Raw genomic sequence first — 23802 nt, forward strand, 5'->3', positions numbered from 1 at the left:
AATGACGCACTATTTATCTCGAACATCAACTGGAGGAAAAATTCGTACAAAAAAACGGCGATCTAGCAACGTCGCGTAAACTGGTTTAACCTCATTGGTTCAGGGCCTCGTGATATGTCATATTTCCTGAAAAATTGAGAATTTATCGCACTTCCGCCACCTAATCGGGCACATTTTACCGTTTTAAAACCCCCGTGTAGCGTATTTTGATTTGGATTTATCGGGAAAAACTGGGAGGTGCGCGTGTTATTTTAATCGTCTCGAAGAAAATACGCCGCCATGTTGAATTTCGACGGTGAAAATGATAAAGTGTAGTGTCATCATTTAGGATACGAAAACAAATTAATATAACTTTAACAAATTTGCAGTGACCCCGTGAACGGTTGGTAAAAATTAGGGAATCTGTTGTGCAAAGGGACGAACCGTCCGATTTTTTTAAAAGGGGACAGTACCTTTTGATCGTGTTGTCAAAAATAGGTGAGTTTTATGTGTCAACTTTGTGTTTATTTAGGTGCCCAACTATTTATTTAGTCTTTTTTTAGGATTCTGATGATGTTTTTTAGCTTTGTGAGCTTTGTATATCGCTTTGCCAGTGTTTGATTTGTTTTAAAAAACAACGCACTCCGATCAGAACCTCTAGTCTTGAGCTAGTTCTGCTGCCGCGACCGTCGATACAATTTAAGTCGCGGGTCGGTCACAAATTTCACTTCAAATCGGCCACCCACAACCGCACCAAAAGAAAATCAAGGTCGAGCCAGCACCAGTACAAATTTTCTTTTGGTGTTCAAAATTTTTCGAGCGCCTGCTTAGACCAGGGGTGTGTGTCCTGTTAATTAGTTTTTGTCATTAGAGATATCTCTAAATTTATTTGCCAAGAACTAGTGATAAGATAAGCGCGAACTTTAAGTTTGTATTGATTGAACACGTGAAGTCTTATAAGTACAGTTTGTTTTATTTTCTAGCATTTTTAAGTAATTTTTTTTGGTACATTTTTGCATGACATGTTTTCTACATAACATTTTATTAATGTTTTCGCAGACGGCTGTTATAACTGGAATCTAACAACGAACCAACTAACAAAGACAAAGTAAGTTTTCTTTCAATTCATCATTAGTTCATTACACACGTAGTTAGTTACATATACAAATATTTGCCGTTAATAATTCCGAAAATGTACTCGCTTTTGTTTGCTAAGCTAGCTTTACTTTTACCCAAAATAGACAATAAAGGATGGTTGGGATAAATGTGATTACTCGGGAATTATTTTTGTGTGCGTTGACCTCTTTTCTGCTTCTGTCCATTCCAACAGCAGAAATTTGCAGAATCTCTGCATTTTACGTAATTGTTTTCTGAATAATTTTCTCCCATGTTTATTGGAAGATAATTAATATCAGATAAAGCTATCTGATATTTTGAACAATCATTTTCCCTTTGTGTACTTAACAAACAATTTTCAAAAAAAAAAAAAATGGAGAAAAAATTAATATTAAATCCAGTTTAGCGTCAGAGCTCCAATCTTCATAAAAATTCACAAAAACACTTTGTTTTATGCGGCGGACATGAATCCGCAAGAAATACTTCTTTGAGAACTCATTTTATGACAGAGAAAAAAGAAATTATTTACGACATGAACATAACCTTACTTACCCAATAATAAGACGATTTTCTCATTACTTTGTGTTCTACTTATTAGTTCCAAACAAATTTGCAATTCATCAACAATCTGGCGCCAGATAAGCACTATTTTATTGTTTAAGTTGATTTTAAATAATTTTTCTAATGTCGGCAAAAAATTCAATTTTTTTAATCGATGCTGCCAATCATTAAAAGATTAGGACTCGACAATATTTACTTTAAAAAGTAAATCACCCGAGATTGTTGTAATGCGGAAAATGAGAACAATCCAAATGTGTTCGTTCTTTCTTTTAATGCAATAATCGAAGAAATTCTTCGACGGAAGCCGTAAGAATACTAGATTTTAAATTTCCTTCTGTTGGCAGTACCTAATGATGTCATTTCAAAAATTTGGTTGAAATTTATTACAAATGTCAGTTTTCCACCTACGCTATCTGTTCATTTGTATTGAAACAGTTCTTTTTCAGGGGCAGGACTTTTAAAAAAGTACATATTTTATCGTCACACAATTACTGCTAACGAAGTGAGTAAAGTTAGGTTTATTTTTGCCGATAAAATGAATTTTTTCCCTTTGAGCTGTGATTATCGCATAAAATGCCGTGTTTTTGCAAATTCTAGAGAAAATGGAGATAACCAGGCTTGTTCCGGAAAATCTATTTGATCCGGAAGAAATTGTCCTTTGTTAAGGATCAGAAGAAACTTAATAAGTCAGAATAGTGCATCGCTAATCCCAAAAAATTACAGGAAGTGTTTAATAATTTATACAATCCATACTTAATATTACTTGTATGTGACACTTACTTTAATGTATTCAAGCGTTAGCCTCACCTTGGCCCACTAAAACAGCCCCACAAAACCTTGCAAATATATTTTAAAAGGATTTAAGAAATTTCGTTTATTTGCACATTTGTTTGAAAGTGAAAACTGTTTTTGGGACCTTTTTTGGTAACAAAAATTGTTCCTGAAGATCAGCTTAAAATGACAAAGATGAAGGTCGTTTCCGGTTAAACGGGAAATGCCGTAATTAAGAGACAGATCAAGAATAATATGAACGTCTTTGTTTGTTTCGAGTGTCTTAATATTTACACTTTTCTCGATTCGATTTCATTTACGAGATGTGGCATCCCATGAGTCACTTTATGACGTCTCTTTTACGACTCGATCGTGGTGCGGGGTGCGCCTCTGCAAACACGACAGCCCGGTGCGTTCCCCGAGTCGCATCGCGAAACGTCCATCGTCTTGTCGCCGGAGGAGTCGACGAAAATCCAAAATAATTCAATAGCAATCCCGCGTCGTTAATTTTTCAAAGACGCATTTGTCCCGACCGTCCCCGCGCCGCATCCGTCCGCCCACGATTTTTCAACTGTGCACGTTGTAGATGAGACGAGGGTCGCACGATATGCAAGTCAATGTGGCTGGAATTCGACGCAATCTGAAAAACTTTGCCCACAACTACTCGGATGCCCAGAAGAAGGTCCGCGAGGCAACCTCGAACGATCCATGGGGTCCCAGCAGCACGATCATGGCTGAAATAGCCGACCTGACGTACAACGTGGTGGCCTTCAGCGAAATCATGCAGATGGTGTGGAAGCGGCTCAACGACCACGGAAGGAACTGGCGGCACGTCTACAAGGCGCTGGTGCTCTTGGAATATTTGATCAAGACGGGGTCGGAAAAAGTGGGACAGCAATGCAAAGAAAATATTTTCGCCATACAGACGTTGAAGGATTTCCAGCATCTGGAAGAGGGTGAGTTTGAGCGATTTGTTAAGAGGGTAATGGAGTAAATACATAGTTTCTGAAGTGGATAGCTGGAAAGATAAATTGTAACACAGAAGAGTTGACAAATTGTCATGAATTATTCATTCGGCGTACTTTGGACTCGACAATAAATTAACAGGTACATTACTCGTACAGAGAAAACAATTCTTAATTATTTCTAGGAATCGCAGCCAGGAAAAAACGTTTTTAGTTCAAAAAATAAATAAATCAATATTTTAAAAATCTTAAATTGGGCTGAAAAGTAAAATTCATGGTTTATAACATGTTTTATAAGAGTTTCTTTGGGAAACATGATTTTCCATTATTTTTTTGTGGACGAAATATTACATAAAAGTAAATTAGCTTCATCAGTACTAATAAAAACAGCAAATATCAAACTAGACGTCATCTTTTTTTAACTACAATACAACGTGTCTCAGAAATAAGTACATTAATTTTAACTGGTTATAGAACTCGTTAATAGCAACAATATATTTATAGTTATTTATGCAACAAGTGAGTAAAGTAATAATTTTTTTTTACGAGAAGGAAAATTTGCAGCACGAGCGCAGCGAGTGGGCAAATCCGCCGAGTAAAAAAAGATGTTACGCACGTTGCTGTAACCTATAATGATAAGGGTGGAAGAGAAAAAAGTGAATCATATGGTAGATATTAAATGAAAACAATTTTAATAATAATTTTTTTGTTTGTTCGACACTGTCAGAATTTGAGAATTTTCTCCTGTGTGAACGGATTATATAAAATAGTTTTAAAGATTTTATGCGATTTGGAGCCTTTAAGGGGCTCGTCGAACAAAAAAACGTTGTATTCAACTCGTTCGTGTGTAAATTGGGCCTTTTTGGCACTCGTGGACCTTTAAGACGCTCGTTTCACTCGTGTTTAATAATGGCCCACTTGGAAGAGAAAAGGCCCAATTTACACACGAACTCATTAAACAAACTAATATAAACAAATAATGACAAAATGTCTCCTGAAATTAGTGTATTAATCCGTAAAAATTCTCATGAAGTAATTAGAGTAATCAGTAATCCCTAACCATTACAAGCAGTGTTCAAAATGATCGCCGTTACTGTCAATACAATAATGAAGGCGCCGACGAAATGTTTCTTCCACTCATTCCAGCATACCTGTGTTATTGCGAATTGTTGGGGCAGCACCCGAGGAGCACTTCCGACGCTTCACCATACACCAACACAATATCTATGTATTCACTATTCGAAAATACACGCACCATTTTCACAAAATTTTAGCTTAAATCACAAAATCAAGACGTAAACACCTGCCTTTTGCAGTCGGATAAAACTAACTAAAAATGTAATCCTCTAGCTCGGTCGCAGAGTGAAAAAACTTTATTCTAAAAACACAATGTTTTGCGCTGATTTTACAAAAAGTATTCACGGTCATTGTCATTGATTAAATAACTAGAAAATGCGAGTAAATAGACAGCTCGTTAATTTATGGGGTGGAAAAATATTGAAATGAAAATTATAACGGGCCTTCAAATAAATTTACATTTAGAGCAACCTATGGAAATTCAATTGTTTGCAACACTTTTACAGCGTAGAAAATGACACAAAAAACGTCCGATATTTTAACGAAATAAAATTAGGTTAGAAAATATTTTTCATTTTTGTAGTGCATTCTCCCTATTCCCCCTCCACGGAACATGACATATGAAATTGGGCAAAAGCTTACTATGTAACCTGTGTAACTCCGGAGAATAATTAGTTACCTACAAAAATTACTTTACACTGTTAACAGAATAATTAAATATATATTTATTTGAAGGCCCGATACATACATATTTCGAAAAAATGATACATAAAAATGTTGTTGTTCTTGACGAGAACTAATTAATCTACTTATTTCTGAGACACGTTGTATATTTAAATCGGTTGTAAAAGTACGATTAGTGTGTGGTTAATTATTCTGTAGTGGAAAATAATTTTTTCACCGGTTCATGTTTTTGGGTTGCAATTTTGTGCAGATCCATTCTAATTGGAATATCTTATCGTTTCTCGCGGTGACTAGATTGGCGAAACCAAAAAATAGTTGTCTGAATCGTTGATTAGCAGGCAAGGACCAAGGCCAAAACGTGAGGGAGAAGGCGAAGCAGCTGGTGAACCTGTTAAAAGACGACGAAAGACTGAAAAACGAAAGGGCGAGAGCCCTGAAAGCGAAAGAACGATTCGCCCAGAGCGCCAGCGGGTTCGGCAGCGACGGCGGCCTCGACACCCCCTGCAGCCCCAAGTATCCCGCCTTCAGGGGAGATTGGAACCCCAGCCGCGACGCGGACGTGCCAAGAGAGATCGAGAACGCCCGACCCCAAACGGCCGGCGAGGAAGAGTTGCAGTTGCAACTGGCCTTGGCCATGTCCAGAGAGGAAGCGGAACAAGAGGAGCAGAAGAGGAAATCGGACGACGTCAGATTACAGCTGGCCCTGAGCCAGAGCCAGCAGGATTTCAAGTAAGTGTCCGATCCGGCGGAGTCGTGCGGGACTCACGTTTGTCGTCTGCAGGGCCACCGAGGACAAAGGGCACCATCACCAGAGCCACATGGTGGATCTGTTGGATGTTAATTTGGGAGAGGCGACGGGGGCAGCGCCGGTGGATCCCTGGGGGATGCCGCAACCGCCTCGGCCTCAGGTAATGACGTCGCGCCACCGTAAAATTAAATTGTTCCATGCGAGATCGTCTCATTCGTGTTTTTTTTTTCTGTGTAGTCGTTGGATTTGAGTCTTTTTGATTTTCTGCCGGCGGTACGTATATGGGTTTTCGCAGTGATTTGAATTGCAGTGTTGCCATTAACAAGGCTAAAAGTGTAGAAGCTAGTGCTGGTGTTCTATGCACAGTTCCAGGCGTTTTATCGATTTTATGATAACACAAAGGCTTGTTTAGAAATGTATGCATGTTTAAGTAGGGAGTGTCTCTATTATTTCTGCAACTTATTATGTTGCTGCGGCTAAAGTATCGGATTTCTGCGAGTGAAGTAAATTAAAGGCGGTACTGCCGTTGAAGTTTATTTCGTCAGTGCCGGATGAGGCAAGTTTTAGATTGTTCTCGTTAAAGCAGAGTGGAAATTGAGTGCTCTACTCGCGATTGGGAAAATTTAGGACACAGGTGCGAAAAACAAAATTTGACACATGGATTGACTAATACGAGTATAGATTATTGACGATTGTTTCCGAATGAAAGTGAGTCACATCTGTCGACAAAAAATCAGAACCTAACGTGTATTACCAGTTGTAATTCTTGACAAAGACTCCTTGTTTCCTTTTTTTTTTTGGTACATAATTTGTTTTTCAATATAATTTGTTGAATTTTAGTTCTTAAAAAATATACAAATTCGCCACTTCCACTTAACGAAATTGGATGTTGCTTTGAATGAATGCAAGCAATAGAATTCAAAATGTTTAAATTTTTTGTAATCAACTAAAAAGTATGAAGGTTGACAAATGTGACGATGTTTTTAAAATGACAGTTGACGAATTACCTACGAACCATGTTACGAATTACTTTTTACTTTATAAAGTGGAATTTGTGTCTCTTTCTGTGACATAATATCGTTTACAGAAAATTTGAGCCGTTTGCCATGAAAAAAAAAAAAAAAGTCGACTGGTAGATTGATTCGTACGGTCGGTGGACAAATAAAACTGGGACACTTAAAATTTCATCTATGTAAATCAGACCATTGAATTGTCAATATATTTGTCAGTGTCTATATAATATGTCATCTCAAACTTAACCTATTTGTGATAAAGCCGTAATTAAACGATGCAAATTTGTAAATTTTGACTAATGTGATTGTCATTTTTGTCCCAGTTTTATTTGTCCATCGACTGTACATACGAGTATGTAATAATTGTGACAATGAAAGCTAATCACGTCTGTCAATAAGTGTTTTTTAACTTTAAACGTGTAACATTTTAAATTTCAAAACAATGTAACAAGAAAATTAAATAAATTACTGAAAACGGGTCAAACTAGTTTGATCTTCAACTTCAACAGAAATTTCTTATAATCACGTGAAAAATAATTTATTGTTGTTGACGGTTTTGGCTTATTTTTAATCTAACAATTAAAGCTGTCTGCATCAATTTACGACTCAAATTTCCTTTTTCATGGCCAACTGGACTCTCAAATTGTTTCGGTCATATAGTGTATTGTATCTGGTACTTGGCTCGTCATAAATCCATGCTACAATGCATATATAGGCCTCTTCTAATTGGACGTACAGAACAAACATTTGTTATTCTTGGTCGGTTTTCTAGGATCAATTATTTAAAAAATAGTAATTTTGACTTTATAATTTATTATAGTGTCCCAAAAAAAAGACGAGTCCATAGCTCGCTTACTTATCGGAGGATTTTAAGCCCTTGGGGCTATACGTGATTTTATTAGGCCATTTTGTAGCCAATTCACAACCATTTAATTTGATGTATAAATAATAATTAAAATCCTCCAAATAAGGGAGCTATGGACTCGTTTTTTGGGGACCTGTATATGTATTTGATCTTTTAATAGACATTTCGCGAATTATTTTCATTCATTGTACAGTCGCGAGCAATAAATTTTGGTCGTCAAGGTCATTCTTTGACGCAATCGAAAATGCTCCATTGTAAAATAGTCGTAAATATCATAACCTATCATCATGTTGTATGACATTAATTGTCATTTTTTTGACATTTTGTTGACATGGGCATAATCAAGCAGGGATTTTTTTTAAATTTGTGACCATGTAACCAAATTTTGAAATGACATTGACCACCAAAATTTATTGCTCGCGACAGTACATATAAAAGCAGTATTAAATAACACAAAACAATATGTATCTCGGCGGTTCTAATTTTTTCCCTTCCTTATTTTCTTTGACTATAGTATTTTACATTACAAGCCAGGTAAAATGGTTTTTACTGGCGAATGGAGGATATAACTGACGAGTCGAAGACGAGTCAGTTACCTCCTTGAGCCAGTAAAACCAGTTACCTGGCGTGTCTTGTATAATATTTTATTTGTTACTAAATTGTAAACAACTAAATAAAATTAAAAATGATCAAATTCTGTTTTCTTCCAAATTATTGCTCAAAACTCAGAAACCTTAGAAGTACAATTACTATGACAACGCGCCGTTTGTTCAAATTGTTTATTTCCGTCAAGATTTTTTCTCAAATGAACGTGCCAGAAGAAATCAAAAAGGAAGCTATAAACGTGGCTTCCAGTTTACTGCCAGCGAAGTCTTTAGCAAGATATGAACGAGAATATGAAGAATTTAAAAATTGGCAGAAAAACAATAACGTAACTGGTGTAACGGAAGACGTTCTTTTGGTGTATCTTCACCAACTATCAGACAAATTTAGCCCCAATTCTTTGTGGTCGAAATGGTCCATGTTAAAAAGCTGCCTGGAAATTAAAGAAAATGCTGAAGTTCGCTGGTTTGTTTTCCTATTACAGACGTTGTCAAAAAGTGATATTTTAACTTGACATTTGTAGATTTCATAAGGTAATTGCTTTTCTCAAGAGAAAAAATGAGCGTTACGTGCCGAAGAAGGCAAGGGTTTTAACAAAAGAGCAAGTGGAAAAATTTCTTGTTGAAGCTCCTGATGACTATTGGTTGTTATATAAAGTGATTACAATTTTTGGAATTTTTGGTGCTTGCCGGTGTGACGAGCTTCTCTCGTTGACGGTGAAGGACGTAGAAGATGTTGAGAAATATATTATCGTCACTTTACGGAATACAAAGAATTTAACAACAAGGAGATTTACGATCACAGATGAGGGCTGCAGTTTTCAACCTTGTGTTTTGTACAGAAAATATGCAGCTCTTCGTCCTCGTCAAGCAGACCAAATACGTTTCTTTTTAACCTACCGTAATGGCAAATGTATTTCCCTCAATGTTGGTCAGCACACTATTGGCGGTGTACCGAAAAAAATTGCAACATACTTAGGGCTACAAGAACCTGAATTATACACAGGTCACTCATTTCGCCGATCAGCAGCAACAATGGTTTTGGATGCAGGTGGAGATATTTTGACACTAAAACGTGCGGGAGGATGGAAAAGTAGTGGAATTGCGGAAGGTTATGTGGATGATTCTATCAATAAAAAAATTGAAATTGCGAAAAAAATGTTTCCTGGACGAAACTCAACAGATGTGGCTTCCACTTCGACAAATGTGGCTTCCACTTCGGGAGGTTCTACAATTAATTGTCCAATGACGAGCGAATTCACTTCCGCTTCAGGAATGTTCGACATTAGCGGAAATTCTAATTGTACATTTAATTTTAATTTGTATGAAACAAAGAAATAAAAATGTTCAAATGTTAAAAACGCTACTATCCTTTCCAAATTTCAAATTTCTCTACTAACTTGTTAAATTCATAACTGGTCTGCTGTCAATTTAACGCTACTAGCCAGTTAAAATGACTTTTCAACGTCAAGTGACAGTTCGAATAAATGACGTTTACAATTTAGTAACAAATAAATATTTTTTCGTAAAATTAATATGTAAAACCTAACAAATTATATAATAAAAAGAACAAAACACTAGTACAAAATCAGCTTTTATTATTTTTTGTTGTCAATTCTTACTAAACGGAAAAGCCGTTTAAATAAATACGAACTGACAGTCAATTTTTTGGGTTTTTTGCTGTCTTCATTTTTTCTACAATGTTTTGAACTAGAGAAAAGTATCTGAGACATCTTTCCTTGGTATAAAACATATTGGAAGGGTCTTTAAAGGAGTTCTGCTCTCAAATTTTATTATTGTGCTAAATCAATACATTTCTACAACTATGACACATTTTATTTGTTGCATTGGAATAATACGAAAATAGCTATTTTCAACAAAAATAAATAATCAGTTGATTACAAAAACATATTTAGTTTCTTCACGATAATAAAGAATCAACTAAAAGCAAAATAAGGTTTTAATTTATTCAAAAGTTGTTTTTCTCGGCAATTGCCTCGCGTGGTACGAAACTTATATTTTGATTTTTTTTTTCTAAGTTAGAACAAAATTTCCAAGAAGTTGCATAATGTTTTAATTTGTTTTAAAAAAACCGTCTGCGTAATTCAGTTTTGTTGCATACGACAATTTACTCAATTATGAATCGTTTATGGCCGCACCTGTGCCTTGAAATTATTGTCCATAAATCAACGGTAGTTAACCCACCTCACGGTCAGTGGAATTAACCCAGGATTAATCGAAAAATTCCCAATTGGTCGACGTCAAAGTAGAAAATTTGGAATTGCTTCGATTACGCAATCCAAAGTAGCTCCTTACCCGTGACATTTGCCTTCGCGATCCACAATTGATGACGATCGATTTGTTTGTAGCAATCCTCACCATGGCAATCGAACTCGCTCTCCTCGCCCCCACCCAGCAATACGCCGGCGGCGCCGGGCGACCCGTGGCAGCCGGCCCATTCCATGCCGAAGCCGGATCCATGGGGAGGGCTGGGAAACGCGTCGTCGCCGACACCGCCGCCCCATCCCCAGACCAGGCACGACCCGTGGTCGCCGACCAGCCAAGGCTCGTCGACGGACCTGGACGAGTTCGACGTGATAACGAACAGGAACAGGAACTCGCCGAAAACGACGACAACGAACGGCACCCACAACAACTCGAACGATCCCTTCGAGTTGAACCTGTTGGGGGATGCGTTGCCGCCGTCGGCGTTGAGTCCCTCCACCGGTGCTACGAAAAAGACCCCGCAGAGTTTTCTCGGCGAGAATTCTGCACTCGTCAATTTGGATAATTTGGTCACGACCAGTAAGTATAAAAAACGGGAAGGGAATCAGTTGACTTAACCTCGCGGTGGACGAAATGGGTTTATTGGTCCTTTCGAGTTTTGTCTCGAGTCGTTTTGGGCCAATTTGGCGACTGGCGACTCCCATCAACGCAAAAAATAAGAAAAAAATCATTTTTTACTTTGTCAAGCGCGAATACAAAAACAGTTGCTGTCTTTGCACAGTCATTACGTCATGTTGACGTTATAAACATTTCCGACCGTGGTAATGACCTTTTGCGTGAGGTTTGATAACAACTTCATAAATCGAAAATGTCAAATGAATGTACGCAAGAGTGTTCCCCAGATTATTGTTACGAATAACTCAAAAATATTTAATAATAAGATTAAAAAAGTAAATAATTTAATATTAGTAATTTTTTTTTACTGTATATTGGGTTGGTACCACTTTCCGCGCCGATTACTAGATTGTCAAAATTTGAAGCGTCCATCGGTGGTGTCGGTTCAAAGCGAATTGATGTTTCCGTGTTTCTTACGTCATGTAATACCAACCAACCTTACAAAGCAATTTGCCCGGCTGTCGCCTAATACGGAAAAAACTTACATTTCCTAACTTATTGCACAAATACAGCTATTACAGGTGGACAAAGCAATTGTTTGTTGTCAAAAAATTGTCGAGGTCAGGTCAGTTGTCTATCCTGCGCCCCAGCCCTCATATGTATGCACAATGCAATAATGTCGCCAATATGTCCTTTCGAAGGTAAGCCTCAGAACTCGTCGTTGGCGGCGAATCCCTTCTCGGACGCTCAAACCCAACAGAGGCCGGTGTTCAACACGCCAGCTCCGAAACCAACAATAAACGAAATGAAACAGGCATCGTTCGCTCAGTTCACGGTGCCGACGAGCACGGCCTATTCCGGTTTCGGAGTGACGATGAGCGGCGGCGGTCATTCCTCGGGAGGAGCGACCGGCCAACCGGCGCCGGATCCCTGGACGCCGGTCCCGACCAACAATCAACTGGGAGCGCCCTGGATGAAGAGCAGCGAACCTGCGAATCCCTTCTTGTCTTAACGTCGAAACTAACCACTCGTCGTTGTCTTGGTAAGGTCAGTTATTATGGTTTACGCACGGTTTAATGGCGAAAAATTCAAATGCAGGTCTGCGCAACTGTACACGAAATTTTTCCTTCATACACCAATTGTTTTTAGCATAATTTGGAAAGAAAGCGAACGCTGCTGCAGCGACACGTTGCGTGTGGCTTTTTACGTTTTTCAAAAGATTTCGTATTTTAATGGTTTTCGCGACAATGTGATGGAATTATTGCTCATTTAGTTTTGGAGATATACAAACCGTTTTTATTGTTATACAAAGTACATATCTATATTTTGATTAATAAATTTAAGGGTTTTATAACTTGCTTGCTTCAAGCTTTACGTCAAAAGGGATCCGTCACTCGATAGACTGATACATGTACAGTTTTTGTAACGTCAAAGTGTTTCTTATGCCGTTTGGTTGGTCAGGTGGTAAACTGCCTCAGTTCGTTATTACCAAAAGCGTTTATTTATTTTATGCCTAAAACAGTAATTTTATATTTTAGTGTATATTTTTAGGTTTATAACCAGTATTTTCGTCATTTTACACTTCAGTTTGTATCATGTTATGTATAAAAGAATTATTAATTTTACGTAATATATTTCTATATATATATTTGTTTATTGTATCTATTTAACTTGCTATGTTTGTATATATTTAAAGTTATTTACAGTTCATGTTGAGTTATGCAATAATATATTATTTTAAACTACTTCAAAAACATGTGTAAATATTACAACTAATTTTTTAGAATAGGTTTTGTAATATAAGAAGGAAATAGGCGCGTTTAAGAAGGGTTTAATGGAAATTTATGTATCGTGATAGCTATTTTCACTTACATTCATAAAAGAAATAAATTTACAAAATGCCTTTTAATAAATTAAATCAAATTGACTGTCTCTACCTAACTTCCTTCCTCTCTTTTCGAACGTTCGATAAAGTATGGGTTTCCTTCGATTTATTTATAAAATGATTGCTAAATTTTGAGCGAGAATATTTTGATTTGTGGGCGTGGCACCACTGTAATAAATAAAACACGAAAGTGAGGTTATGTCGATTGCGAACGATGGCCCGTCCGGAAACAATTCCAACGCTGACGTCCGAATTAGCGGTGGAAATTCTAAATAAGACGCTAGAAGAGCTTCAAACGCCACAAAATGTTAAAAAACTGGAAGAGGCGAAAGACAACGTCGGCAACGAAATGTTGAAAATGATGCAGTTTCTGTTCCCAATCATCATGCAAGTGCAAATGGACGTGATAAAAGAATTCGGCTTTCCGAACGGACGCGACGGCATAATAAAGTTCACGCAGATGTTGCGAAGTCTCGAGAGGGAAGATGCGGAAGTGGCCCGACTGAACGGTCTGATCAAAGCGTACTATTTACCGTCGGTGTCGGTCAACGCTTCGAGCGAGTCTCCGGCGGAAGAGCGCACGAGTAGCAGTTGAATAAACCAGTTGTAATAAAAAAAATACTTTTTATTTATAGTGCATACGGTACTCTAAAATGAAACTATTGGATACAAAATATGTAAAAATATGTTCCCTATTTTACACCTGAGCAATATAAACTACACAACTTTATACAAAGTTTAAGTATTGAACAAAGCCAAACGATGAGATCAATGCTTGATAATCAATTTTTACAACAATACGCACCAATCCCATTTCGCAATAAACCTCTAAGAACAACGTTAACACTTTGGAACCATCTAGAGAAGCTGTTGAAAATGAATCGCCATTTGCAGTAGGATTTGTACTTGAATACCTGACTTAATTTAAAATTGACATAGTGGTATTTGGTCATTGATGGTAACTGCTTGTTATTACTGTCGTGCACTTCTTTCAGTTTCAATTAGACACTCTCTAACTAATATCCTTGCATGAACAATACCTCTCTTAAGACGCTCGGCGGAACTCCTGCTTCCCGCGTACGTCGGCCGCACTTCTCTGCCCATCTCCTCGATGACGCCGAGCAACTGGGCATATTTCGACTGCCCCGGCTGCTGGGTCGGTTTGGGGGTCATGGGGATGGCGGTGACTGTGACGTCGCTCAATTTTGACTCTACCGCCTGAATATCCACGGTCTCCATCGTTCACCTATCAACAAATCCGCTGTACATTTTACATAATCATCCTAGCCAAAATCGCAGCGTTAATCAAGACATAACCGCACTTTTTCGAACACGGTTTCGGGGCCAACAACTCGCGAAATTACTGACCGCAGCGCTAAACAACGCATCGGCCAAACGACTTTCAACGTTCGTTCTGGTGTGAATTATATTTAAAAGTAAATTAATTACCAATTTTCTCAAAATTTCACAAACCAAACATCAATCAAAATCAAAAACAAGACTGCCAACCTCGCAAAAATTAAATTGCGCTGATAACTGATAAAACCAAAGATATAAAACTGTAATAAAACCTCTGATAAAACCTACCGGCCTCGAAATCACCTTTCTTGCGGGGTGAAATTGAAAAAAAAAACACCTTTGTATCAAATATTTACTCAACATACGATCAAGGATGGAAAAAAGCTTAAAATCTATCCTAATGTTCAAGTACAGAAAACATTCGCCGCTTCAATTGTCTGCAATTAATTATACTAACTCATCTGACGTCTGATTTTATCAATTTGTTGCGTATTTATTTAACTTGCAACTTTTCCAAATAACTTAAAACCTCGTCGCATCCTTGTTGATTGCACAACAGTGGTTTGTGTTTTTCAACTTTGGAACAAACTTCTTTTGCATTGATATTAGAGATAACTTTTAAAGCATCTGAAACATAATCACTGCAGTGCTAAAAACCATCTGACATAACAGGAACTAACCAAAAACAAGATCTCTAACGGTTTCGTCATCATCATCAAAATGCGTGAGCAGAGTATCAACGATGAGCTCGTGATGAGCTCTGTAATGTCCTTCTTTAAACGCATCTGGTGCATCGGCAAAAATCTCCGGTAAAACCTTCAACGCACACTGTCTCACTTTCTCTGTGGGATCATCCAATCTTTTCAATATTTCTGCAAATATTCCGTTACGGAGCAATTTAAATTTCTCGACGAAAACCTACCGGGATAAATCCGAACCAGATCCTCATTTTCCCAAATTCTACAGTCGCAACAGTGCTTCTTCAACACCGCGAGACACTCCATCGCCAAGTGTCTGCTGCGATACGACGCATCTTCCATAAGCGACACCAACAACGGCACCAACTTGTCACAAAGCGCCCTCAACACGCCCCCATCCGTGAACAAACTCACCCCTTCTGTGGGCGTCAAAGCGCACAATAAACAAGACGCCCCCATCGTTCTCAGCGCTTCGGCGGTCAACCCGGGGTGCCACACCAGCGACGGCACGAACACCTCTGAAATGAGCCTGTCAAAGAATGCTGTAAGATCACGCGACTTCCTAAAAATGACAGCTTTGTTGTCGAATGCCGTCGACAAGGCCCAGAAGGTTTTCAAGCGCGCTTCGGCGTCAGCTTCTGGGTCCAAAGTTGCGACCAGAATGTCGGCAATCGTGGTTAGATTTTCCCCGAATGCGGATCCACACTCCAAGAGGATAGTCTCAAAAATGCAGCGCTGGGCGGTCACCACCATCCACGATTTTGGGTCGGTGTTGATGTAGTTCAAGAGGCGGCTGCTATAAGCGCTCCACAAACTGTCACAGTCTGGGTAACCCAGAGTGTGGTAAAGCTGGTCCAAAAGTGTGACGTCGAGATGAGTGTTGTCCAGATCGCGCAATGAAATCGTTGCTACTATTATCTTAAACAAGTGGAAGCCAACCTCGGGGCCACTTTTTTCGGTGAACTTTTCGGAAACTGCCTCCACACACTTGACCAACTCGATCTGGACCTTTTTCTGCAATTGCGCGCTTACATATTTGTCGCAAAACGTAAGATGTGACAACCTTGCGTGTGAAACAGATGGAATCGTCGGACAGAAGTCTTGTGATTTCTTCTAAAGACCCAGTTATGTATTCTTGAGGAGTTCCTTTGATAAAACCGTACAAAACTGACAGATGACCGAAGTGAGCGCCATCTTCGATCGCCGCGAGAACTAACTTGTACCAAGTCTTCGTCGGTATGAAGGTTCCCATGATCTCGCTGGCTCGAATAATCTGGAAATTGCGCAGCTAGAGATTAAATCAAAATGGACGAATCCTGCTTTACATTAATCACGACGCGCTTGTCGTCGTCTCGCGCCGCCGAATACATCGCAGGTAACAACTCTTGCAAGTTTTGCGTCAAACCGTCTTCAGAATGCAAGGCAATGCTGCAAAGGAGTTGCGAACAACGGACTCTGATGTCTTCTTGCCAGCTTGTCAACTCGAACGCAAGAGCTTTAGCGATTTTACCCACGTTTCGTTGGACCAAGACCCGACACCCCAAATTCGGTCGTGCGACTACAAATTCTATCATGATTTCCTTACGCAGTTTTAGAGTAGTTCAAATGACTCACTCTCCTTGGGATAATATTTTGGGGGCTCCAGAAGGAAGTCCATCTGGTCCTTCAAGTCTTTCTCGTTTTCGTTCGCGTACTGCAACCCAACTTTCTCCCATAACTGATGAGCTTCGGTTCTAGTTTCTTCCACTTCGTCGTTCAGGCTGAAACGAATATTATTAACGAATCTGACAAAACCGGGAGTGTCGTGTACCCAGTCAAAAGCAGAGGTAAGATTTTGTGGAAGAAGGAGTAGCGGTCTCTGTATTCGTGGAGCCACCTGGCGGCGACTTGCGCAACAGTGCGTCTCACCAGCGGAATCTGATCAAACAGTTTTTCGGCCATCGGCCCTACGACTTCATCCAGACCTTTATAAGAACTGTGCAATATTATCTCCCCTACAACGACTCTTTTAAAAATAGAACAAACAAGTATTGACAATCACCGATCGCCTTAATCGCCGCCACTCTCACTTTATATCTCTGGTGCCCAAAACATGTCACAACAGGTTTGACTAAGTTCTCCGCTTGCATGTGAAAATCCCGTGGCAAAGCTTTCGCCAAATCGACGACACACTGACAACTTAGCTCTTTAATAGCCGGATGCTTGTCCTTCACACTTTCGCACAAGATTACGACGCAATCTCCCAAAAACGGCTTCAATTGCTCACTGTTGGAGTATTTTAGGATGATCGCTTGCAGGAAAGTCACCAACTCGAGTCTGATCTCTTCGGATTCTTCGATCAGTTCCACACTCCCGATTCGCTCGACCAAGACCGGACACACATACGTTAAATAAAAATCGTTCAGGGGTAACTTATCAATCACAAAAAAAGACATATACTTGATGGCTTGTTGCCGCACTGCTTCGGTCTTGTCTCGAAACCCGTTCAGAGTGTACATGTGAGTTTCCGCAAAAATGTTCGGCAGGTCCTGGTTCGAAAAGTCGTTTTGGGGGTCTGACAGGAACTTCTCCAAGTCCAGCAGGGCCTGCTTGCGGACTCTTTTGTCCTCACTGTGTAGACACATCGCTGTTTTTTTCGCGGTTTGGACACAATTTTCGCCGTCTGAAGGCATCTCGCGCTAGTTTAACAACTATTGATCAAATTATTAAACAATTTCATAGCAACGGAGTGAAAAAGTGAGGTTAGGAAAATGTAAATGTAAACATAACCTCAAACGTCAAAACCATGTGCGAAGATAAACCCCCTTCAAAAAATATAACAACTTTACATTCCTATCACACCGAATACAATGCGGATTCAGTTGAGTGGTGCCCACACGAGCCCTTCCAGAACTTCTTCGTTTGTGCCAACTACCAACTAATTGAGTCGACAGAGGAAGGCAAATATTTTGTAAACATAACCTCAAAAACGTTTATTGTAAATTTCTAGCCCCAAGTAAACGTGTCGGTTGCATTTTATTATTTTCTGTTGCTGCCGATTGCTTAAAATTGCACCAATCAATACACACAGCTGCGGTTCTGGATCAGAAATGGTGCCACAACCGAATTCACGATCGGTCGATTTTGGGGGTGGTCAATGCGGAAAAAACACTCGAAATTTACGTCTTCAACCCCGAATCCACCGAGTTAGAGTTAGTTACGCCTTATACGATTGAAGATGACGAAAGCGAGACGCTTTTGCTGTCTCTAGATTGGTCTACAGGTAAGTACCAATCGAATGGACCGGAAATCGTGTGCAGCGATTCCAGGGGGAACATCCACAGGTTTAAGTTGGAAAATGATAAACTAGCGAAATGCGATAGCTGCCACGGACACGATTTCGAAGCATGGATTGCGGGATTTTATTATTGGAATCCCGACATTACTTTCAGCGGTAGGTCTATCACTTTTTTTTTCTCTTTTTAGTTGTTTTTTACAGGTGGAGATGATTGTTGCTTTTTGAAATTTGACAAAAGAGTGGGGCTCGAGCCAATTTCTCGCAACCGCATCCACGAGGCGGGAGTCACTTCGATGCATTCCAGGTCGAGTAAAGAATATGTTTTAGCAACGGGAAGGTAAAAAAAGAAACTGTTGAAAAGCTTCGTCTCATTTATTTTGTTCAAGTTATGACGCAAATGTGCGCATGTGGGACATCAGGTTCATGAAAAATTGCACCAATACGATCAAAATGCCGGGGACGTTGTGGAGATTAAAGTGGGACCCATTTGATAACACAAAACTGCTGGCAGCGTGTATGCTTGGGGGCGTTCACATCACCGACTCCCCCGACTCAGACTTGCAAATAATCGACAGCTACTACGAACACGAAAACATTTCTTACGGCGCTGACTGGTCGTATTTACCAGTCAACACACACGGTGGCGCTCTCATCGCCACTTGTTCTTTCTACGACAAACTACTCTGCGTTTCTAAACTAAAAACGGATCAATAAAAATCGAAATCTTTCAAACTGTTTTTATTGTACAATTTACAATAAAATTTAACTGCTTGGAGCAGCTGCTGTAGTAGTCTTATCTTCTTCCTTAACCCTGTCTTTCTTGAGTGGACCCATGAAGGCGGCCTTGTCGGCCACGGTCTGGAATCTACCATGTCCGAATTTGGAGGAAGTATCGATAAACTTGAGATTGATCTTCTCAAGAGCCACACGTTTGGTGTGCACCAACAGTGATTTCCTCAAAGTGATGACACGCTTCTTGGGACCCATGCAGCACCCTTTGATCATGATGAAATCGTTGTTGACTTCACCGTAATGGGGGAACCCACCCATTGGAGTGATGGTCTTTTCGGTCAAGTCGTACTCCGTCGACGCGTTGTTCTTGATGACCTAACAAATAAAATCATAATTAAAGTCGGCTCATAAGAAAATATCAATTATGAAAGAATGAAATAGTTTCAGTCCTATCATTTAAGATCATGGATTCTTTCATAATCCTTTTGGCTCTTGAATGTATCATCATAATAAAAATTTATCTAATAGTTAAAAAAAGTTTCAAATGAAAATGCTTATTAATTCACCTTTGAAAAACAAGCCAATGCTTGCATAATACCTGTTTTATGATGGACAAGCGATAATTCTTTAACAGGTACATTACATAAAAGTTGTCTTATTTTGGCCACGGTGTCCGAGTTTTTGCTCATCATACATAACATCTTTTTTAAATTCAAGTAGGATTTACCTTTCCGTCTTTAGTGTGGATGCCAGCCCCAATTCTGTAAATCTTTTTGTTCATTTCGGTACGATGATGGTAACCCTTCTGACCGGCACGAGCCACAGTGAAGGACACACGAGAAGGATGCCAAGCCCCGATACAGGCAACTTTACGTAGACCTTTGTGCGTCTTCCTTGGCAACTTCTTGGTATGCCAACGTGACGTCACACCTGTAACACACTGATTGTTTAATTTCCACAAAAAACAAGAATATTGCGGGGATTTTGGTTGGGGGTCAGTAGGAAGGCAGCATGGTTGTATCTTCACAAACAATCTGAAGGCATATCCATGTTTTGTCATCACACATTAGTAAGTACCGTGCCTTCAAATAAATTCGGAATTAGAGTAGGCTATGATTTATGTATTTTATCTATTAACGGTTGGTAGACTGTTTGGCAGTGACAGTTGTCAACAGTTTTATGTCGCGATCAGAATTAACATGTGTACAGTGCTGTCCAAGGTCACTGCTGAGCTGTCTGTAAATTGCATGTTGCCAACTTCATAATAAAATCCAGGCCTACTCTAATTTCGAATTTATTTGAAGACACGGTATTAAGCAGGCCAAAATGCATAAGCGTTTTCACACTTTAGTATTTCAAACCATACTCGTCGTTAGCCAAGTCAATCGTTCTCACCTTTGTATCCTTTACCCTTGGTGACACCAATACAATCGATCATTTCGTCCTGGCCGAAAACTTGCGCCACAGGAATGGGCTGCTCGAGGTGTTCTCTGGCCCATTGGACTTTATCGGCAACGGTGCCGCCGTTCAACTGAATTTCCATGATGTGAGCTTTCTTTTGACGTTGTTTTAACAGTTTCATCTGGAGGTAAAAAAAATCATCAAGATTTATGCATCATGCGATCATTTCATCATGTTTAAGTGTAATTGGAAGTCTTCAAATGACGTAACTTTAGACGCCACAATTAATGGTATCGGTTGGAAATAATTACTTGTACAACTAGTTATGAAAGTCATACTTTTTTCACGAATTTGCAGATTGATAAACGAGGGCGTAGCCCGAGTTAATCAAGCAAATAAATGAAAAAAAGAGACTTTCATAACGTGTTATTATACACACTATTTTTTGCATATTGAAAAAAGTTGAGAAATTTGGTTAAAAGGATTTATAAAAAATTACAAAAAAAAAATTGGTATGCTTTGACAATCATCTTCAAGAAGATGGAATAAAATCATGCAAAAAGCATTACCTTCACTACGATGTTTCCTGTAAAAAAGTGCTACTTTCACTACGATTTTGCGTGAAAAAGTGCCACTTTCATTACCATATGCAAAAAAAAAGACGTGTACGTTTTATCTTCAAAGCTGACTCAATTACAAATCTTGTCAGTACATGTGATTATGGTAATGAAATGTTTGAAAAGGCTGTAGTAGGCATGGTTTTTCTCAATGTCGTCGTCCAGAGACTACAAGGAGATTATGGAATATGCCCACTGCGCCACCCGAAGGGCGCATGCTCTATGACACTGCGGCGAACGCCCCACTGAAAAAGAAGCGCCCTAGCCGCCAGCCGGAGGGTAAGCTCCTGCGCTGATCGTGTCAACAAAAACAACACCCAAATCTAGAAATTTACCTGCGTGTGGGCAATCACGCGGACAACTTTGCAGTACTTGATGATCTTCTTGAAGTCGCGTTCGATCGACTTCTTTCCCAAATCATCAGACCACTTCTTTGAGGCTTTGGTGAAGGCCTTCTTCTTGCTCTTGTACCTTTAAACAAACGACAAAAGGGTCACCTCATAGTTTAGAGGAGGTTGTACCCTCAGTCACACCTCAACAGACACGTGTTTGCAGTGGACTCAAAGACTCTCATGCCGCCATTGGAGAGCTTTTCACGAGATTAATTGACGATTTCGGGTAGATTAACGAAACTCACCAGTTCTTGTAGAAGCGTCTGCGGCAATCTTCCGAGAGATGCTCGGCCCAGATGGTTGCCAAAGCGCGGAGACCGTGCGGGGTTTCGATGTAACCGACTACTCCCACGATCATCATTGGCGGTGTTTCGAGAATCGTAACCGCCTCCACGATTTCTTTCTTGTTTATTTCTGCACGGATTGATTAGAAAAGTGCCGGGATTTGATGGGAAATTACGTACTTGAGCCAGGTCTGTCTGCTTCGCGGACCACGTGGGTCATGCCGGCTTTGTAACCGATGAAAGCCGTCAAATGGACGGGCTTTGATGGGTCTTCCTTGGGGAAAGCCTTTACTTTACCGCGATGCCTCTGGGACCGCTTCTTGGGGTAGAAACCCATGGACCCATGGCGGGGTGCACTAAACTTGCGATGAGACTGCAAGACAAGATCGAAACGATCGGTTTATTCACACATAACGACACGAACGCGCATTTCTTTTAATATCAAAGATCAGACCGCCCTAGAAAGATATCCACATTGTTGTTTTCGGTATTAACCATAAACGTAAAATATCTAAATCATCATTTAAAACGGAACATTTTCAATAGAAAGAAATCTACATACTTTGTATTTACAAAAACAGTTCTAAACTTTCAAGTTGGATCAAAGATGACCGTTATTTTTCAAGATTTATAAAGTAAAATATTTGAACCACTTACCATAGCTGACACACAACTTAAAATGGCCGAGGACGGGCGATGACGTCAACTTATATACCCTTAGGGGGGCGCTCCCATCGCGGCGCTAAATTCAAAAAAATTACCACAAACATGTTAAAAAAATTTACATAATTATCGTTTTCACGTTCAAAACGAATTTATTTTTACGTAATTACTTTAAGCTAACATTATTTTTGCACTTTAGCTATTCCGTAAAATTTTATCGTGAAATGTAGACCTAACCTAAGTTTCGGTAAATTGTTTCGTAAAAATCCAAAAATGTTGGTGAGTCGTGTGAGTGGTCTCTCTAAAAGAGTTAATTGTCAATTTGTAACTAGAATCAATCAGTAAGTGACGTGCACCGCATGTATTAACGATTTTCTTAACAGTAAAGGTCTTTTAGGTTAGTAGCTTCGACCAGTTCATATTCAACCTCAACCACAACAAAGATGAAAGAAGAGGAAGAGGTCGACGCCCCCGTTAAATACTCGTTGAGTGCGGCTAGTCACTGGAAAGCTAAAACGGCAAGACAGGGATATATGGCGCCCCGCTTGTGGTATGAGCCTTATGTGATACTGGCCAGTGTAACAGTATTCCTGGTTTATTTCACCATTCTGCGAGAAGAGAATGACGTTGATGAGGAGTTAAAGAAATCGTTGTACAGTCGAATTGACGGACTAGAGGAACACCAATTGAAAATTTCTCTCGAGTACAACAGTACCCACAATCTAGACACTTCCGCGATAATTGCTAGGTTGAATGAACTAGAAAGTAAAAAATCTTAAGTTGTAATTTAAAATTTACTGCACAATAGACTATAAATCACAAAGACAAGTTGTTCAATGTTTTTTCTTAAGTTTACTTTTAAGTTTCTTGGGTTTGGTACCATCTTCAGTGGCAGGTTTACTATTATTATTATTATTGTTGGTCTTTGTAGGTGTGGTAAGATCCTCGATTTCAACAAACCGCGGCGTCCGTCTTAGAGGATCAAATTCGACAATTTCAAATTCTGAATATTGTTGCGCCGGGACTTGGAGTTCTTCAATTTCGTAAATGGAGTCGTAACTTTCGTCGGATGCTATCGGCGGGATATACCTCAGCCCGGTCAACTCCTCAATTTCAATGGTGTAGGACTCTTCGGACGCCAACGAGGCCACGTCCGCAGGACTGCCGTCCGGCGACACGTCCATCTCCGTGATCTTGCTCGTCTGTTCGACGATTCTATCCAGACACCTCTGCCAGTATCCCGCGCAGTTGATGGCCTCCGTCAACGCCTGGAGGGTCTCGTGCGCCGTCACCACGTTCTTGATCAGATGATCCTGCAGGCATTTCGGGCAA

The 23802-nt window shown here is 39.6% G+C and overlaps 5 protein-coding genes across 11 annotated transcripts; 3 read left to right on the plus strand and 2 right to left on the minus strand.

Moving 5' to 3' along the window:
- The first annotated feature begins 332 nt into the window (after positions 1–332).
- lqf (epsin homolog lqf) lies at positions 333–13149 on the plus strand. 7 transcript variants are annotated; one of them, XM_069057571.1, is made up of 9 exons: positions 333–477; positions 1039–1087; positions 3014–3383; positions 5489–5882; positions 5935–6061; positions 6139–6174; positions 10751–11186; positions 11912–12264; positions 12321–13149. In XM_069057571.1, the coding sequence occupies exons 3-8, from the start codon at positions 3014–3016 to the stop codon at positions 12232–12234; spliced, it is 1686 nt and encodes a 561-aa protein (XP_068913672.1). In that variant the 5' UTR covers positions 333–477; positions 1039–1087; the 3' UTR covers positions 12235–12264; positions 12321–13149. The 7 variants fall into 7 exon arrangements, with proteins under 7 accessions (XP_068913672.1, XP_068913677.1, XP_068913676.1 ...); XM_069057576.1 differs by having other exon boundaries at positions 11924–13149; XM_069057575.1 differs by having other exon boundaries at positions 5492–5882; positions 11912–13149.
- Positions 13150–13265: 116 nt separating this feature from the next.
- LOC138137969 (protein C10) lies at positions 13266–13843 on the plus strand. Its single transcript, XM_069057597.1, has one exon. It carries the CDS (start codon positions 13322–13324, stop codon positions 13700–13702), a length of 381 nt encoding a protein of 126 aa, XP_068913698.1. The 5' UTR covers positions 13266–13321; the 3' UTR covers positions 13703–13843.
- A 901-nt stretch (positions 13844–14744) lies between these two features.
- Positions 14745–17776, minus strand: Dnaaf5 (Dynein axonemal assembly factor 5). Its single transcript, XM_069057568.1, has 8 exons — positions 17146–17776; positions 16915–17098; positions 16719–16864; positions 16430–16662; positions 16168–16377; positions 15329–16118; positions 15087–15278; positions 14745–15033 (listed from the first exon to the last, which is right to left on the minus strand). Exons 1-8 carry the CDS (start codon positions 17774–17776, stop codon positions 14900–14902), a joined length of 2520 nt encoding a protein of 839 aa, XP_068913669.1. The 3' UTR covers positions 14745–14899.
- A 113-nt stretch (positions 17777–17889) lies between these two features.
- Positions 17890–19159, plus strand: LOC138137960 (diphthine methyltransferase). The gene is made up of 4 exons (XM_069057586.1): positions 17890–18043; positions 18094–18537; positions 18583–18718; positions 18768–19159. Exons 1-4 carry the CDS (start codon positions 17890–17892, stop codon positions 19093–19095), a joined length of 1062 nt encoding a protein of 353 aa, XP_068913687.1. The 3' UTR covers positions 19096–19159.
- RpL3 (ribosomal protein L3) lies at positions 19105–22599 on the minus strand. Its single transcript, XM_069057582.1, has 7 exons — positions 22465–22599; positions 21988–22180; positions 21769–21937; positions 21467–21602; positions 20509–20695; positions 19841–20043; positions 19105–19488 (listed from the first exon to the last, which is right to left on the minus strand). Exons 1-7 carry the CDS (start codon positions 22465–22467, stop codon positions 19144–19146), a joined length of 1236 nt encoding a protein of 411 aa, XP_068913683.1. The 5' UTR covers positions 22468–22599; the 3' UTR covers positions 19105–19143.
- Positions 22600–23802: the final 1203 nt, after the last annotated feature.

This window comes from Tenebrio molitor, chromosome 9, assembly GCF_963966145.1.
Source record: "Tenebrio molitor chromosome 9, icTenMoli1.1, whole genome shotgun sequence".
Classification (NCBI taxonomy): domain Eukaryota; kingdom Metazoa; phylum Arthropoda; class Insecta; order Coleoptera; family Tenebrionidae; genus Tenebrio; species Tenebrio molitor.

Coding starts and splice junctions, on each gene's coding strand:
- lqf (XM_069057571.1), top strand. CDS start 3,014: ATGAGACGAGGGTCGCACGATATGCAAGTCAATGTGGCTGGAATTCGA. Junction 5,883..5,934: donor CAGAGCCAGCAGGATTTCAA/GTAAGTGTCCGA, acceptor TGTCGTCTGCAG/GGCCACCGAGGACAAAGGGC. Junction 6,175..10,750: donor TTTTTGATTTTCTGCCGGCG/GTACGTATATGG, acceptor ATTTGTTTGTAG/CAATCCTCACCATGGCAATC.
- LOC138137969 (XM_069057597.1), top strand. CDS start 13,322: ATGGCCCGTCCGGAAACAATTCCAACGCTGACGTCCGAATTAGCGGTG.
- Dnaaf5 (XM_069057568.1), bottom strand. CDS start 17,776: ATGCCTTCAGACGGCGAAAATTGTGTCCAAACCGCGAAAAAAACAGCG. Junction 16,663..16,718: donor AAAATATTATCCCAAGGAGA/GTGAGTCATTTG, acceptor TAGAATTTGTAG/TCGCACGACCGAATTTGGGG. Junction 15,034..15,086: donor CGTTAGAGATCTTGTTTTTG/GTTAGTTCCTGT, acceptor ATTATGTTTCAG/ATGCTTTAAAAGTTATCTCT.
- LOC138137960 (XM_069057586.1), top strand. CDS start 17,890: ATGTGCGAAGATAAACCCCCTTCAAAAAATATAACAACTTTACATTCC. Junction 18,044..18,093: donor AATTGAGTCGACAGAGGAAG/GCAAATATTTTG, acceptor GTAAATTTCTAG/CCCCAAGTAAACGTGTCGGT. Junction 18,719..18,767: donor TATGTTTTAGCAACGGGAAG/GTAAAAAAAGAA, acceptor ATTTTGTTCAAG/TTATGACGCAAATGTGCGCA.
- RpL3 (XM_069057582.1), bottom strand. Junction 21,603..21,768: donor AGACGCTTCTACAAGAACTG/GTGAGTTTCGTT, acceptor GTTTGTTTAAAG/GTACAAGAGCAAGAAGAAGG. Junction 20,696..21,466: donor GCGTGATTGCCCACACGCAG/GTAAATTTCTAG, acceptor TTTTACCTCCAG/ATGAAACTGTTAAAACAACG.